The sequence below is a fragment of the Chiloscyllium plagiosum genome, unplaced genomic scaffold, assembly GCF_037043375.1.
Source record: "Chiloscyllium plagiosum isolate Xiang-an unplaced genomic scaffold, Cpla_swu_hap1 HiC_scaffold_18, whole genome shotgun sequence".
Taxonomy (NCBI): domain Eukaryota; kingdom Metazoa; phylum Chordata; class Chondrichthyes; order Orectolobiformes; family Hemiscylliidae; genus Chiloscyllium; species Chiloscyllium plagiosum.
The window spans coordinates 14,903,440-14,920,647 of record NW_028270156.1 but is presented as its reverse complement, the minus strand read 5'-3'; the positions used below and the strand labels follow the sequence as shown (position 1 = coordinate 14,920,647).

The following is a 17,208-nucleotide window of genomic DNA, read 5'->3' as shown; positions in this document are numbered from 1 at the left end:
CATACGCATCTGCTCCAGTCAAAATAAATCATTTTTTCCAAGCCACACAAGTATATATCATCACTGTAAAATTTATAGACTATTATAAATCATATGCATAAGAGCACATGTGAGAAGCACTGTATGCTAGGGACTGCTATAAAGTGAACACTGTTTATTTGTACCTTTAGGAACCAAGTTATACAATTATATGTTGCTTCGACTGTTGTAGCTGAAAATCTAATTTCTCCACTTTTTTTCACTTACCCATAGGATGTGGATGATATTGGTTGGACCAGTAATTTTTGCCCATTGCTAGTTGCTCATGAAGGTGATAGATGGTGAGCTACCCAATTGAACTGAAGTCCATTGTTGCCAGTAGACACACAATGCTGTTTGGGAGGGAATTCTAGTTACAAACTATATCCTTGCTATATAATTCAAATAATTTTTTAAAATTCTTTCATTGGGTATGTGCACTTCTGGCAAGTCTATCTTTTATTTCCTATCCCTAACTGCCCTTGAACTCAGTAGTTTTCCCATTTCAGAGGGAAGATCAACCATATTACTGTGCATCTGGAGTCACACACAAGACCTGGGCAAGGGTGGCAGATTCCCTCGCCAAATGGACAATAGTGAACCAGGTGGGTTTTACAATCACTAGTACTTCCATGGCACCAATAATTGAGACTAGCTTTATATTCCAGTTTTAGTGATTGTGTTTAAGTTCCAACAACTGCTGTAGTCAGAATCAAACCTGCGTTCCCTTTGGATTACTAGTCTTATGTTATGACCACTACATCACCACCCCTCTGAAACCAGATCTATGTCTGACCAAGGAATGATGGCAGATTTCATTTTCTGAAGGACATTAGTGACCCAGATGATCACAAGATGATTAAACTCTTAGTTCAACTGAAATTCAAAAAAAGGATTTGCGATGTCTTAGGTCTATTACTTCCATTCATATATGAATTAATTGGGTTACTGGCCAAATAAATCAACTGACCCGTGATCCATCTAAAGATTAAATTCTTGAACTGATACTGTATAATCAAGGCCACTAGCTGGATGATGCCAAGAAACTAATTGCTGCAAAAACTGCATTAATTAAATGCTTCCATAGACACTTCTACGCGATGTCATTTTGGACAACCTTTGTACTGAATAAGAATATGAGATTGTTCTCGTGAGGAACAGTACCTTTAGCATCCAACAGCAAAGTGAAACAGCTAAAGCAACACAGACATGACTTCTTTATGAACATCATTCACTGGAACTGAGCTGCACAAAGTCACCTGTCACTGACTACAAATAGATGGAAGTTTGCTCCCTTATCTAATTAAGACCATATTTAATGTTAAAATGGGCACTATGAAAGGATAAATATTGCTCACATAGGGTTAGAACATTGTATGGCACTAAGGACGGGTGGTCTCTGTACATTCATGTTTGTAGTTGCAGCTAATACGATTCCTTAACATAGCTGAGGATAAACAGTGAAAATATATTTACAAATGTGATAAGATTGACAATGAAGTGTCACTTGTGCCACATAAGGTTGTCTACTTCCATTTTCCCTCCCACTACATCTTGGTGCAGTCCTGTTTTGGCTGCTGGGATGGAGACAGCTTATCCTATAGTGGATAGTACTATTGGCCTCGGGGTTTTGGATGGTCAACTCTTGGGGCACCTGTGGCTACAGGGTCTACATGTGCAAAGTGCATGACCAGATCCAGGTAATCCTCCTTGGTTTAAATTACCACAGGGTTGAGAGTAATGACTGGAGTGGGGTGGAGGGTCCTGACCAGAGACTTCTGGGACTTATGTATGATACCTCCTTCAGCTAGATGCCTACTGGCACCAAGCTCTCTCTTTGTGAGTGACACTTGGAAAGATGTCACGTGTGATGAGGCAGAGAAAAGATGGTGGCACTTGCCCTTATGCAGTGCAGGAAGTCATTAACCTAAGTCAAGGAGCCCTAGAAAAACTGGAATCAGAGACAAACTCTTTGCTGGTTGGAGTCATACAGAGTAGAGAGGAAGATGGTTGTAGTTGTTGGAGGTTAGTCAACTCAGCTCCAGGACATTTCTGCAAGTGTTCCTCAGGGTCGTGTCCTAAGTCCAACCATCTTCAGCCGCTTCATCAATGACTTCCCCTCCATCATAAGAACATAAGTGCAGATGTTCGCCAATCATTGCACAATATTCAACACCATGTGCGACTCCTCAGATGCTGAAGCAGTCAGTGTTCAAATGCAACAAGACCTAGACAATATCCGGGCTTGGGTTGACAAGTGGAAAGTAACATTCACACCACACAAATTCCAAGCAATGATCAGCTTCAATAAGAGACAATCTAACCACTATCCCTTCATATTTAATGGTGGTACCATCACTGAATACCTTATTATCAACATTTTGGGTGTTACCATTGACCAGAAACTCAACTGGACTCGCTATATAAATACTGTGACTACAAGAGCAAAGCAGAAGCTGGCAATACTGCAGTGATTAACTCACCCACGGACTCCCTAAAACCTGTCCACTGTCTAAAATGCACAAGTCAGGAGTGTGAAGGAATACTCCCAATTGCCTGGATGGGTGCAGCTCCAACAACCAAAGCAGGACACCACCAGGACAAAGCAGCAAGCTTATTTGGTACCATATCCAGAAACATCCACTCCTGCTACTTACTGAGCACTGATGGTAGAAATGCGTACTATCTATAAGATGCACAGCAGAATTTCACCAAAGATCCTTCGACAGCACCTTTCAAGCAGATGACCATATCCATCTAGAAGGGTAAGGGCTGCAGAGACATGGGAACTCCATCACCTGCAAGTTCACCTCTAATTCAATCACCATCATAACCTGGAAATATATTGCTGTTCCTTCACTATCCCTGGGTCAAAATACTGTAATTCCCTCCCTATGGGTCTACTGACAGTAGGTGAACTGCAACAGTTCCAAAAGGCAACTCACCATTACCTTCTCAAGGGTAACTAGGAATCAGACAATAAATGTGCATTCCTCCGGACCATGGATGGCAACCTCAGACCAGGCTGACAGGGTCTGGTGCTGTATTCTGCTCTGGTGACACTGAGGAAATAGACATCCCTCCTCTGCACTATCCGTCCATCCGGACCTCTTGGCCCCAGTCTACGAAGTGTGGAGCTAAAATCTTTTCATTGCCCTCCTCTGGGACATTTTTCCAACATTGCAATTGTGAAAGGCAGCTCCTGCCTGGCAACACTTCAGCTGTTCATGGCTTCAGTTTAAAAATGGTACTGGTGCAAGGAATCTCTAAAGCTCAGGCAGTGGTAAATGCTTCTCCCTTTGCTATGAACATGTTAGCATGAGGTGTGGTGCGTAGCCAACGAGGCTAGTGACAGAGACTTGCATGAGACAGCTCGCGAGAGCTGGAAGTACTGCTCCTTGACAAGACCTTTGAGCTCCAATTGCTGGGGGCCTCTTTTAAAAGGCACCCAGATAGTACTTTCAACAAACCAGGATCATAAACTAACTTTTACTCATCAGTTCCACTTATTCCTTAATATGTGACAAAGCCAGCAAAAAGCAACACTATTGTTCAGTGATACCTTCACAGAGGTACTGCTGATGGGAGTTCATGAATGATAGGAACAGCAAACAGTCCCAAGTTAACAATGTAGCTTGTATGGAGAAAGTGACGGTCCTTAGTGCCCTTGGCAGAAAACTCATACTTAAATAACTTAGCTTTCAAAACTAGCAAGGACTCAAAATATGTTTTATTTTACTTTCCAACTGAAGGTATGGCACAGAATAACATCAGTCTACAAAAACAGATCCTTGGGAAAACAACTGTGGCAAGAGCTGTGTCTCTGTGCATGTTTTCATTAAAATGATAGATGTCAATTTCATGATTTTTTTTAGACATCCTTATTTACTCACAATCATCTGGATCTCAGTCTAACCTCTCTTGTAGTCCACGCACTGAATGTATTTCATTACAAACTTCCAAGTATGTAAAACAACAAAGACTGGAGTGAAGACTTCAAAATCCAGACACACTAAAACCAGAACAGTTCCACTGGGGCTAGTGAAGGAGATTTCAGAAAACTGTTTAGACATACAGTACAGAATTGAGGCATTCAGCTGGACAAGCCCTTATGCGTGTTTATATTCTAATTAGTCTTATCCCATTCTTCCTCATCCAAATTTATCATCATAACTTTCTATTTCCTCTCCCTTGTATACCTGTCTTGGTAAATGCACCTATAATTTTCACTTCAAATATTCCCCGTGTTAGCAAGCTCCACTTGCTCATTCTTCGAATAATTATAAAAACAATTTATGCAATTATGCTGTGAGTGGCCGTTCCTGTGTTAAGTATATATAAACGTGTGACAGTGTCACCAAAGTTTAACATGAAGGGTGATGATTTAGATAAGGTGGCATAAAATTATGCTATAAATGGTCCAAGTATCACCAGACTGAAACACAAACAAGCAAATGTGAAACAAAATGAAGACTAGAAACATAGAATTCTATTTCAGAGATATAATTCCTCTGCATGACCACATGCTATTGTAAGAATCATCTTGCTGGTCTCATGTTTTATTTAAGAGAGTGAAACAATGATTAGAACTCTATTTGATGGACTAATGAAGAACAATATTGAGAGGTCAATCTATGTCAAGAAATCTAATTAATGCATACTCAGAATAGGAAATGTCTATTTTAAGTTCTATTTCAATAACAACAAATGGCAAAATTTCTTTTGCATCACATGAAGTCTATATTTCGTTGCAGATGAATGAGTGGTGGGAAGGAGAGGACAAAAGATGTCGCCACTGATTTTAGAGAGTGTCTCGTGTCCTTTTGGCAGATACAATTGGGATATTTCATTGATGAATCATGTAGATCACCTCTTAATAGTTAAGACATTAAAAAGTTAATGGAAGATGAAACTACTAGTTCAAATGAAGGGCACCAAATATAAATAGTACTTGGAATGTAAGGTTATATGATGAAAAGGTTTTCTAAGTACCATCATAAATCTAGGGACTAAAGGATATATTTCTCCTAACAGCTGGTGCCTCCCTGCACCCCCCCCCCCCCCCCCCCCCGCCCCCCCCCCCCACCATCTCCCACATAAGGAGAAGTGAAATAATGATGAAATTTGTGTATGTATTTTGTCTAAAATACGCTTTGAAAACCACCTTTGGGATTGCACATATGCAGAGATACTCCTTATCGAGACACCAAATTGAAAATCTTTTCCATCTGTGTTATAAAAATACTGAGATAACAGATTTTTGAAAGGTTTAACATTGCAAGTTTCTTTTGTAACCATGGCAACCTGGTCAGCCCCTTTCATATACCATGCCACCAGATGAAATTTGCATATCGCAGGCTGCAAAATTCCTCCTCCTCCCCTATTTATTTGCCACTAAAATAGAGGAACAATTAGTATAGATACAAAGCATCTACATATCTAATAATAAAAGTGAAAGAAACTCCATTGAACTATATTTCATCTTCAAATTCTGGTATGTCAATGTATTGACTTCTTGCTCTGCAAAATACTTCGGATTTTCCAGAGGGTCAAGAGAACATATTGCTACTGGAATAACGTTGCTCCTTACTCAGTTTTATTCTATTTTAAAAATTAGTTTTAATCATTACTTCTTACTTTTTACAACATTTTCATCTGTTGCCCTGTTCTTTTTCTCTTCATGCCATTGTTTTATAACATCATTGAAATAATTCTAAAATTTTAGACTCAAAAGCCAAAATAACTTTTTCCTATATATTTTATATATATATATAAAACTTCAATAACCTACAATCTAAAGCTTAATAATTTTCTTCATAAAAATTGAAACATAACACTGCTGTCAGAACATTCTGGCTCACATGGTAACATTCTTGTCTGATATGGGAATCAAGGGTCTCTCTCTGACCCAAACACACAATCTAAAATGACTTGTACTCAATTTGAAGGAGTCCTGTATTATAGAAGATGTCATCCTTCAGCTCAGGCTGAAAATCAAGGCTCATCTGCCATCTGACTGATTCGAACATATGGTGAAGATCCCATCGGACTAAGCACTAAGGACGTAAAGACAACCATACTGACTGTAGCAGTCCAAGAAGGTGGTTCACCACACCTTTTCAAAGGTAATTAGGGATGAGAAGTAAATACTGGCTTCTGCATCCCACAAAACAAAATATCAAAAAAGCAGCATGAAATTTTCTTGGAGTTCTAGCTAACACCCTTCCTTCAAAGAAGGAATTTCAAAGTAACTAAAAGATATTGATATGCAATATAAAGCACCTTAATTTTGAAAATAAAACAAGAAACTCAACCTATGAATCTTTTCAAAAATCAATTATGAAGTTACATCTAAATTAATCTAAGATCCAATAGCCTTTTATATTAAGTTTATATTAGATATAAAAATCAATGACAGTGGATGATGCACTTATCCTAAAGGTTAGACGATTAGTTACGTAACTACGTGAAAGTGAGGACTGCAGATGCGGAGAGTCAGAGGCGAAAAATGTGGTGCTGGAAAAAACATAGCAGGTCAGATAGCATCCGATGAGCTGAAGAGTCGACAATTAGGGCATAACCTCTTCGTCAGAAATGTGGAAGGGGAAAGACTGCGAGATAAATGGGGTGAGGGTGGTGGTCGGGAAGGTAGATGGGATGGCGATAGGGCGGATGCAGGTAGGACGTAATTGCATTAGATCAGTGGGGAAGGTGCAGTGGATGGGTGGGAAGGAAGATGGACAGGTAGGTCTGGTCAAGAGGGCAGTGCTGAGTTAGTGGGTTGGATCTGGGATGAGATGGAGGCGGGTGGGGAAATTTTGAAACTAATGAAGTCAATGTTGATGTTGTATGGTTGTAAGATCCCGAGGCGGAAGATGAGGTGTTCTTCCTCTAGTTGGTGGGTGGCTTTGATTTGGCGGTGGTGGCGGCCCAGGATTTGCATGCCCTTGGGGCAGTGAGAGGGCGAACTAAAGTGCTTGGCCACAGGGCAATGAGGTTGTTTGGTGCGTGTGGACCAGAGATTGTCCCTGAACACCTCCCCATCCACCTCCCTTAACATTCAGTAGCAATGCCATTGCTGAAGCCTCCACGATCAACATCCTGGAGGGGACTGCCAGAGAACAGAAACTTAAATGGACCAGATATACAAATGCTACGGCTATAACACAGATCAGTATTTGATAACTGTAGTGAGCAGCTCACTTCCTGCCATCTAAAAGTCTGTGTGCCACCCACAAAGCACAAGTCAAGTGTGATGGTGTTGAGCTTAAAAAGAGTGCTGTAGATCTGCACTCATTCAGTATGTGGACAGTATTCCATTACACTCTGACTCATGCTTTGTAGATGTCACACAAACTTTGATAGGATTATTGTCAGGTAGCTATATTGAAGGTAATCAGAAGCTCTGAGTGCATACATTTAGATGATGTAGAAAGTCAGGAATAGAGGGTGAACTAATAATGATTCATAAATGAGTCAAGATGACAGTCAGAAACCAGAAGGGAAAGTGTTGCTGGGGTTGCTCTAGTCATCGAAAAACCAAAAGTGAACTTTGGTAAACTCAATCCCATTCAGCTGCAAAATTTATACAAACAGAGGACTGTAAATGGGTGGACATCTGCTGGGGTGGACATCTGCTGGAGTGAAGTCACAGAAGGAATCAGTTCAGGAAAATTCTGAAGTCTGAATTTACCCATCTCCATAACTGCAATTCACATAAAACAGGGGCACAGACAAAGTAATCCATTAAAAGCACGCTGTGAAGCCAAATTGAAGTTATCCCAAGAATAGGCATCTTAATGGGAAACAATAATTACAGGTTTAGCCAATGTTAATTTCCAATCGTGACAGAAATCACAAATTATATGTTGCTTCTCTGGTGCCAGGGAAAGCAACAGAACAAATGCAAAAACTTGTTGGTAAGGGGCCTTGGGGGTGAAACCAGTCAGAAGTGGTGCCTCATACTGGAATCAGTGGGTTTGTTGTATTACAGCAGAGGATTAAAGTGGTAGGATTTAGTCTGATGGACAAGATTTCAAGGATAATATTCGCAGAATTGTTCACATTGTTGAAGCTGACTCCTCCACCAGCAATATTTGGAGGGATTGCCAGTGAACAGTGATTTAAAAATGGACCAGACACACAAATGTTGTGGCTGCAAGTGCAGGTCACAATCTGGGAATTCTGTAGAGTAACTCACTCCTGGCTCCTAAAAATCTATGTACAATCACAAAGCAATTAATCAGAATGTGATGGTGACTCACATATTGAACTGGTGGAGCATAAGCATGTAAATACATTAAGGCACAACTTGTGAAGCAATATAGAAGAATGCGTTTTAAACTCCGTGCAAAATGAAGTAGAGTAACCGGATTTAAAAATGGACCTCACCAAAATTTCCTGGCAACAAGCATTACAAATGAATAGGGAAGATTTCAATTAGTATGGTGGTATTTTTGCAATTCACTCATCTGGTGTAGCTTTTGCTGAGTCAGCACTTATTGCCTATTGCCCAACAAGAAATGAACAAATGTAGGCCAACTGACTTAATGTGTATTTCCAGTTCTGTTTTGTTTTCTGCCAAGAATTTGGACAGTCAACCAACTCTCATCTTCTCAGGCTGTTAGTACAACAGCTAGAACAGGTGACAGTTCCAAATAAACATAATTCCCACAAACACTGGATATCTTCCCAAAGTGACAAAAATTATAAGAGCCAGGAAAAGCCATTGATTCCATAACAATATGACTAATGAGTGACCTCATGCATTTCATAACTCTTGACTCCCTTGATGATCAAAAATCTGTGAAACCTAGCTCTAAATGTACTCACTGACCCAGGCTCCACTGCTCACTAATGCACAGAATTCCAAAGATTACGACATCAAAGAAGAAATTTAGCCCCATCACATTTGATAATGGGAACCCCTTTATTCCTAAGCTGTGCTCAATAGTTCTAGATTCTTCAACTAGGAGAAACATCCTGGCAGCATCTACCTTGTCAAGGCTTATATGTTATATGTTCCAATAAGACTACATCTTATTCTTCTAAACGTCAATGATCAGAGACCCAGCATGTTCAACCTCCTCTTATAAGGCAATTTCCTCATCCCAACTCAATATGCATTTCTCTTCTGTAGTAACGTTTTAAGTAGCAGCATACTGAATGTCTTTTAAAAGTCCAAGTACATTACATTTATTGGCTCCCCTTTATTCACCCTATTTGTTACAGATATTTTAATTTAACTTGTTCAGAAATGTTACGACAGACATTAGAAGCATATGAAACTTGACACTTAGCTTCTGGCTTAGAGATAGGACACTAGCACTCCATGATAAAACCCCTTTCCCCATTCGTTATAGCCTCAAAGAATGTTAATAACTTTTTCAAACACCATTGCCCTTTAAAAACAATAATTTTCTAAATGTGTTGCTGTGACCTAATAATAATGGGGGCATTGTCTCAGGACAATAGGTCATTTAAACCAGGTGAGACAAGGAGAAATTTCCTATAGATTTTTGGAATTCTGTACCCCATTAAGTTGTGGATGCTAAATCAAGGTGAGCCATCATCTTAGTGAATTAAGAAGAAAGCTCAAGGGACTACAAAGTCTACTTCCATTCTTATTTATATAAAGCAAAGAACTGTGGATGCTAGAGAACTGAGAACTCAAAACCGAGCCAAAGAATGAAACAGAACTTGGGGACTGGACAGATTTGCATTAGCATGAGGTGAAAATGATGAAGAGAGGGGTCAAGTATATACACATAGTAGCACATGACAACTGAGTGAGCACCCCAGAATCTGGCAAGCATAGCTGACTGAGCAGCACTGTACATCATGGAGATATCTGTAATTCTGTGTGGATTTGAAACAAAAAAGTTGAAAGTTCAATTGGAATCCATGTGGGGTAAGTCTGAGCGCAGACAGCCATTCAGGAATGAGATGTGGCTGTGGTGGCAGGTTTTAGTCAAACACTAGCAGTGAAAATGAAAGTAATGATGGTGAACAAGAAGAAAGACTCAAATGAGTATCTTGTCAGAGCTTCTTGAAGGTGGGCATATCTGGAGGAGTTGGGGCAGCAAACTAAATACTAAAATAGAACAAAGAACTGCACACGTTGGAAATCTGAAACAAAAACAGAGTTCTGGAGAAATTCAGCAGGTTAGGCAGCATCTCTGGAGAGTAAAGCAGTGAACATCAAGTCCAGTGACCCTTCTTCAGTTCCAACTAAGAATCACTGGACTCAAAAAACAATTCTTCTGTTATGCTTAACTGGTGAAGTTAAAAAATATCTGCTATTTTCTATACACCAGCATTGCAGCTAATAATAAATCAAAGAACGTAGTCAAATCGATATTGCACAGCATGCCCATAGCATTTGCCAGAGAGCTTTTTTCTCATATGTTAAACAGTGGGTATCTTCTGCCATGAAGTACTTATTCCCATGGGTAATTCAATTGTACCTAGCTTAAAGAAACTGGGAGTGTTGCCAATATTTGCCAACACAGGCAAAAGACTCAAAAATAGTGACTGAAAAACACCAATAGTTTGCACATATGCCCATTTGTTTCTCCTTTTCCCATCATGGCCTTGCAGTCATGTTCCAAAACGTTGTTACAAGTTAGTTCAGCTAAAAATAGATGCAGTAGCAACTGGCACAAACACTACTCCCATCTCAAAACGATAGCTGAAACTCAGTGTTATACGTAAGCAATATTGTGAATTAACAATAATCATTTAAATGTATTATACCTGTAGAATCTGTGGGTAATCAAAGATTTGATTTTTGTGACAACGTTTTCTTGTAGAAGGTACACCTTCTGACAAATTGGTACATTTGTCTAGGATTAGCAGAGCATCTCCATGTTCTGCTTCTATGGCCTCCAATTCAGTGCGATATTCTGGATGGATAGCAGTTTGTGTTGACAAGATAAAATATGTTCTATATCTGAAAAATATATTAAGAGTATTATTTTTCATAGTTAAAAATATTTGTGATGTATCTTTGATGTACTGTAAATCTGTTCAACTGATTTCATACTTTGAGTATGTTGGTAAAATCACTTAGAGCAAAAAAGAATCACAAACAAGTGGTTTCTGCCTTTCGGGCCAAAGGGTTGTCAGGAGAATTCTACACTAACAATAACATAGGATCGTATAACAGACCTTTGCTCGGAATGTTTTCTTTACATTATCATATCCCATCCTAGAATTTAACTGCACTTCAGGAGAAGGAGTTGTTTTCTTTTGAACAACAGAAATCCATAATGGCATCCTAAACTCATCCTGCATCAAGTCCAATGAATATCTACTTCGCATTACTCAACAGGAACATGTGCAACAGTGTACAGTATACGGCAACAATTTGCTTGATGAGTTTGTTAACAAATGGAGAATTCAAATTAAATTACACTGTAGCAAGTTTGAAACTCTTAAATTCTCAGCATTAATTTTCAAACATATTGCAAATTGAAGTTTACTACTTTTACAGTAAGTTTGCAAAAGTACTACCTTGAGACAGCTTTTTCTACCTGAATGTAAACAATTGTACGATGAAGTTTGAATAAAATATTCAGTGTTTTATGACTGGAAGAATGGGATTTCTATAATCTGACAGGTCCTTTCAAGTGATCACTACAAGCCAAACCATCAGTAGTTATTGCTTAAATCTTCATTGCAAAAGCAGTCTTATTTCTTTCAATTACACACAAAGCGAATTGGAACAGTGGAATGCTGCCTGTAAATATTTCCCACGACCAAATTCATTTTGCTTGGGCAGTGGTGGTGGTGTGGCTCAGTGGTTAGCACTGCTGCCTCACAGCACCAGGGCGACTGTCTGTTTGGAGTTTGCACATTCTCCCCAAGTCTGCGTGGGTTTCCTCCAAGTGCTCCGGTTTCCTCCCACAATCCAAAAATGTGCAGGTCAGGTGAATTGGCCATGCTAAATTGCCCATAGGGATAGGTGTTCACTTCGATTGACAAAACCCTAGCCAGAGAAACAATAGCCAACCTACTGGACATACAGAACAGAAAACAGGACGCTGAACCTATCAACAAAGATGGCATACTTAAACTACTGGACTTGTGCCTCACAACACACTTCACATTCAACAACCAGATATACGAACAAATCAACGGAACACCCATGGGATCACCAATCTCGGGACTCATAGCAGAGGCAGTTATGCAAAGGTTAGAACAAACAGTCCTACCACAAATTCAACCCAAACTCTGGGTCAGATATGTCGATGACACGTTTGTAATCATTAAAAACACGGAAATAGAAAAAACACACCGGATCGTCAACGCCACACTCACAGGAATCCGATTCACGAGAGAAGAAGAAAAGGATAGCCAACTCCCATTCCTAGACGTGATGGTACAGAGAACACCGAACGGAGAATTCACTATAAGGGTATACAGGAAAGCCACACACACAGACCAAGTCCTAAACTATGAAAGTAACCACCCCAACACACACAAACGAAGCTGCATCAGGACACTATTCAAAAGGGCCACAACACACTGCAGTACACCAGAACTGCAAAAAGAAGAAGAGGAACACCTATACAAGGTATTCGCCAAAAACGGATACCCGCGCAACTTCATCAACAGATGCCTAAGAGAAAGACCACGGAACGAGGACATACCACAACCAAAAGGACTAGCCACACCACCATACATCAGGAGCATCTCGGAACTGACAGCCAGACTACTGCGCCCCTAGGACACATAACGGCACACAAACCAACAGCCACGCTCAGACAACAACTCACCAGAACGAAGGACCCGATACCCAACATGAGCAAAACTAACGTAGTGTACAAAATACCATGCAAGGACTGCACAAAACATTATATAGGACAAACAGGAAGACAGCTAACAATCCGCATACATGAACATCAACTAGCCACGAAACGACACGACCAGCTATCCTTAGTAGCCACACACGCAGACAACAAGCAACATGAATTCGACTGGGACAACACTACTATCATAGGGCAAGCCAGACAGAGAACAGCCAGGGAATTCCTAGAGGCATGGCATTCATCCACAAACTCCATCAACAAACACATCGACCTGGACCCAATATACCAACCACTACAGTGGACAGCTGAAACTGACAACCGGAAGCGGCAGGGACAGACCACTATAAACACCGGAGGAAACATCAAAGAAGCGGTTCGCAGGAGGCTCCCAAGCACTGATGATGTCGCCTAGCCAGGGGACGAAACGTTTGCAACAAAAAATTCCAGCTCGACGAACAGAACCACAGCATAGGTGCATCAGTCAGAGGGAAGTGGGTCATTCTTCGGAGGGTCGGTATGGACTGGTTGGGCCAAAGGGCCTGTCCCTACACTGTAGGGAATCTAATCTAATCTAATCTAAGTCTGCAACATAGATGACTAAACAGTTATCAAGATTGTCCACCATAACTTTAATGCAGTACATTTGCAAACTTATAAATAATATTGACAAAATAGGAATGTAAAAAAACATCAAGATTTCCAGTAATGATGCTGCTGATTCTTACCCAGGTTGCTTCACAGGTAAGATGACATCTGTTGATAATGGACTAAAAACTGGAATGCTAACATCATAACCCTGTCGATATGTCCATGTGGAAAAGCCTCCACCTGCAAGAAGGGCTCTTAAAAGAAAGACAAGAAAAAGAAAGGCAATGTTATCTGCAACTCAGACTCTCAAAACATACTGGGTCAGGTAATAAAGAATGGATCATAAACACAGGGAAAATGGAAAAGGATAGTCAGAGCATTATTATTATACATTTTGAAGTATTTCTGAAGGCAGAGCCATTGCCAAAACAGAGACATCAAGCAAAACGCTGCTTAAAATACATTACTCAATTTTAGGAACTTGGGTTTCTGGCTTGTAGCTTAGAAACCAAATTAAATACACAGAAATATTCTCTTTTTAGGATTCTAAAAGCATTCCCTTGTATTTTGTAATTTACACTAAACTATCCCTTCACTTATCCTAGAATATGAATTTTTGGGAAGACGATGGACTAGTGTTATTATCGTTGGACTGTTAATCCAGAAACGCAGATAATGCCCTGGGGATCCGGATGTGAATCCACGGCAGATGGTGGAATTTGAATTCAATTTTTAAAAATCAGGAATTAAGAGACCAATTAATTGCATGAATCCATTGTTGATAGTGAGAAAAACCCATCTGTTTCACTAATGTCCTTTAGGGAAGGAAACTGTCATCCTTTCCTAGTCTTGTCTACATGTGACTCCAGACCACAACAATGTGGTTGACTATTAACTGTTCTCTGGGCAATTAGGGATGGACAATAAACACTGGCCTAGCCTGTGATACCCTCATTCCGTGAATGAATAAAAACAATTACGAGAATGTCAGTGCTGATGTTTGTGTAATAGTCTGTTATAATCAAATGTCTGACTTATCTTTTTATTTCTAATAGAGTAGATTAAAAATACAACTTTATAAGATTATGCTTAATTTAACACCGTAAAATACTAAAAGAATCACATCAACCCTTTGGTGCAAAAAACAACTTTTGCCTAAATTTCATACATCGTACCACCTCGGTGAATACAAAGTGTAAAATCTTTGAAAACTCTAGTTCTATGAACAGGTGGAGAATATAAGGGTCCATGTGCAGGCAACTAGGATTAGGTTAGAATGGCACCTGGCAGACACAGGGCCTGTTCCTGTACTGTATTGTTTTATGTAACTGCAATGATTAATTCAGTTGATGTTCTGCAAACAGACTTGACAACATTTTTTCAGTTCCTGCACTAACAGCAAACTTGTCACTGCCTGCTTTTTCATCAGTTTTTGTAAACAAGATTACATCTCACTTTAATAAAGTGCTTTTGAAACATGTGGTTAGGCATTACAAAAGCCTGGATCTAGTAGCTGTGGAATGGAATTAGTTTCCGATTGCAAAACACAAGAAAGGTCAGTGCAAAAAATTGTTTGCCTTCCATTAGGACAATGAGTCTGATGGAATTGTTGTCTGGAATTGCTCTCAGGAAAAGCCATGATATAACTCCATACTTGGCACTGTAATTTCCTCCAATTAAATACTGGGAAGATGAAACCATTGTCATAAACTTTGCTCCCTAACCAACTTCACCCCTCTTCCTGGCAACTGGTTTATAGTTGAATTACATCTCTTGCAAGTTCTGTGCCATATCTGGCCCCAAGACAAACATTCAAACACAAAGCTGCACTTTCACTGAAGTCTGCCTATTTTCATATAGGAATCATTGCTCTTACTTCAAACTGTCCTCTGCTATATTCTCATCAGTGTCTTTTTAACTCCAGGCTTGACTACTTTGGCATTTTCTACCCAGCCTCATAAGCTCCACCCTCCGTAAACTTGAGATCATCCAAAATACTGCAGCATGTGATAGTTGTAACTCGCATTTAATTCTATTCACCAATTAACTCCCAATTATATTTGTATCAGTTCAGCAAAGCCTGGGTTTTAACATGCTCAGCCTTGTTTACAAATTCCTCCTTGGCCTCCCCATCTCTGCAGCGTCCTCCAGTTCAGACCATCCATTTGACTATTCCAATTTTGGTAGCAGCTCCTTCAACAGCCCAGGGTGCTAACTCTGGAATTTCCACTCCAAATCTCTCTACATGGTTTTTCTTTTTTAACATACTTATATAACTCATATTTTTGATCAAGTGTTGGTCATCTCTCTGAACTTCTGCTTCTATGGTTCAATGTCATTTTTTGTTCCATAGAGAACTTTGAGATGCTTATTTTTAACCTTAAAGAAATGACAGTAAACATGGAATTGTTGGTGGTTGTGAAATGGTCAATACATGAACCACAAAATTGAAGATTCTAATACAATTCAGAGATTATAACCGAACTCAGTCTTTTTTTTGGCGAAGTGAAAACTGTGAAACAGGGCCACAGGGAGATAGTGAGGAAAGAGAGTAGCCTGAAACTGATATAGTTGGGAAAAGAAGTCAGTCAACCAATCAGGGCAGGCAGAAACAAAGCAAAGAACGAGGTAGGACTGATAAATTAAACTGCTTTTATTTCCATACAAGAGGTCGAACAGGTAAGTCATAAACTGAGGGCTTGGTTGGGAACATGGGGCTGGAATATCATAGCAATTACAGAGATATGGCTCAGGGATGGACAGAACTGGCCACTTAATGTTCCAGAGTACAGAGGCTATAGGAAGGACAGAAAACTGAGCAAGTGAGGAGGGGGAGTGGTGTTTTTTGAAGAAGGATAACATTACTGCTGTCCTTGGGGATGATAATCTTGGGAGTATGGGTAAGGAAATTATTTGGGTAGTACTAAGAAATAAGAAAGTGAGGATCACCATATTGGGATTGTAATAAGGAGGTCCCAATTGTCTGTGAGAATAATAAGGTGGTTATAGTGGGGGATTTTAATTTTCCAAACAAAGACTAGGACGGCCATAGTGTTAAGGGCTTGGATAGAGAGGAATTTGTTAAGTGTGCACAATAAAATTTCTGATTCACTATGTAGATGCACCTACTAGAGAAGGTGCAAAACTTTACCTATTCTTGGGAAATAAGGCAGGGCAGGTGACTGAGGTGTCAGTGGGGGAGCACTTTGGAGCCAGTGACCATAATTCTTTAAAATAGTGATGGAAAAGGATAGACCAGATCAAAAAGCTGAAGTTCAAAATTAGAGAAAGGCTAATTTTGACAGTATTAGACAAAAACTTTCAAAAGTTGTTTGGGGGCAGATACTCGCAGGTGAAGGGTAAGCTGCAAAATGGGAAGCCTTCAAAAATTAGATAACGAGAGTTCAGAGACAGTTCCTGCCAGCGTGAAGGGCAAGGCTGGTAGGTATGTGGAATGCTGGATGACTGGAGAAATTGAGGTTTTGGTTATGAAAAAGAAGGAAGCATTTGTTAGGTATAGACAGCAGGGATCTAGTGAATCCTTAGAAGAGCATAAAGGCAATAGAAATAAACTTAAGAGGGAAATCAGCAGGGCAGAAAGGGGACACAAAAAACCTTTGGCAAATAAGGTTAAGGAGAGTCCAAAGGGATTCTACAAATACATTGAAGGACAAAAGGATACCTAGGGAGAGAACAGGATCCCCCAATGATCAGCAAGGCCACATATGTGTGGAACCGCAGAAGATGGGTGAAATACTAAATGAGTATTTTGCATCAGTGTTTACTTTGA

The 17,208-nt window shown here is 39.8% G+C and overlaps 1 protein-coding gene across 5 annotated transcripts in view; it reads right to left on the bottom strand.

The window, feature by feature from the left end:
- ext2 (exostosin glycosyltransferase 2) overlaps nucleotides 1-17,208 on the bottom strand; it is a 194,624-nt gene that overhangs the window by 117,425 nt on the left and 59,991 nt on the right. For all 5 annotated transcript variants that reach the window (XM_087996312.1, XM_087996311.1, XM_087996313.1 and 2 more), the window contains 2 exons: nucleotides 13,556-13,672; nucleotides 10,774-10,969 (listed from right to left, as the gene is read on the bottom strand). In XM_087996312.1, coding sequence (XP_087852438.1) covers nucleotides 10,774-10,969; nucleotides 13,556-13,672 — 313 coding nt within the window. The remainder of the gene's footprint in view (nucleotides 1-10,773; nucleotides 10,970-13,555; nucleotides 13,673-17,208) is intronic.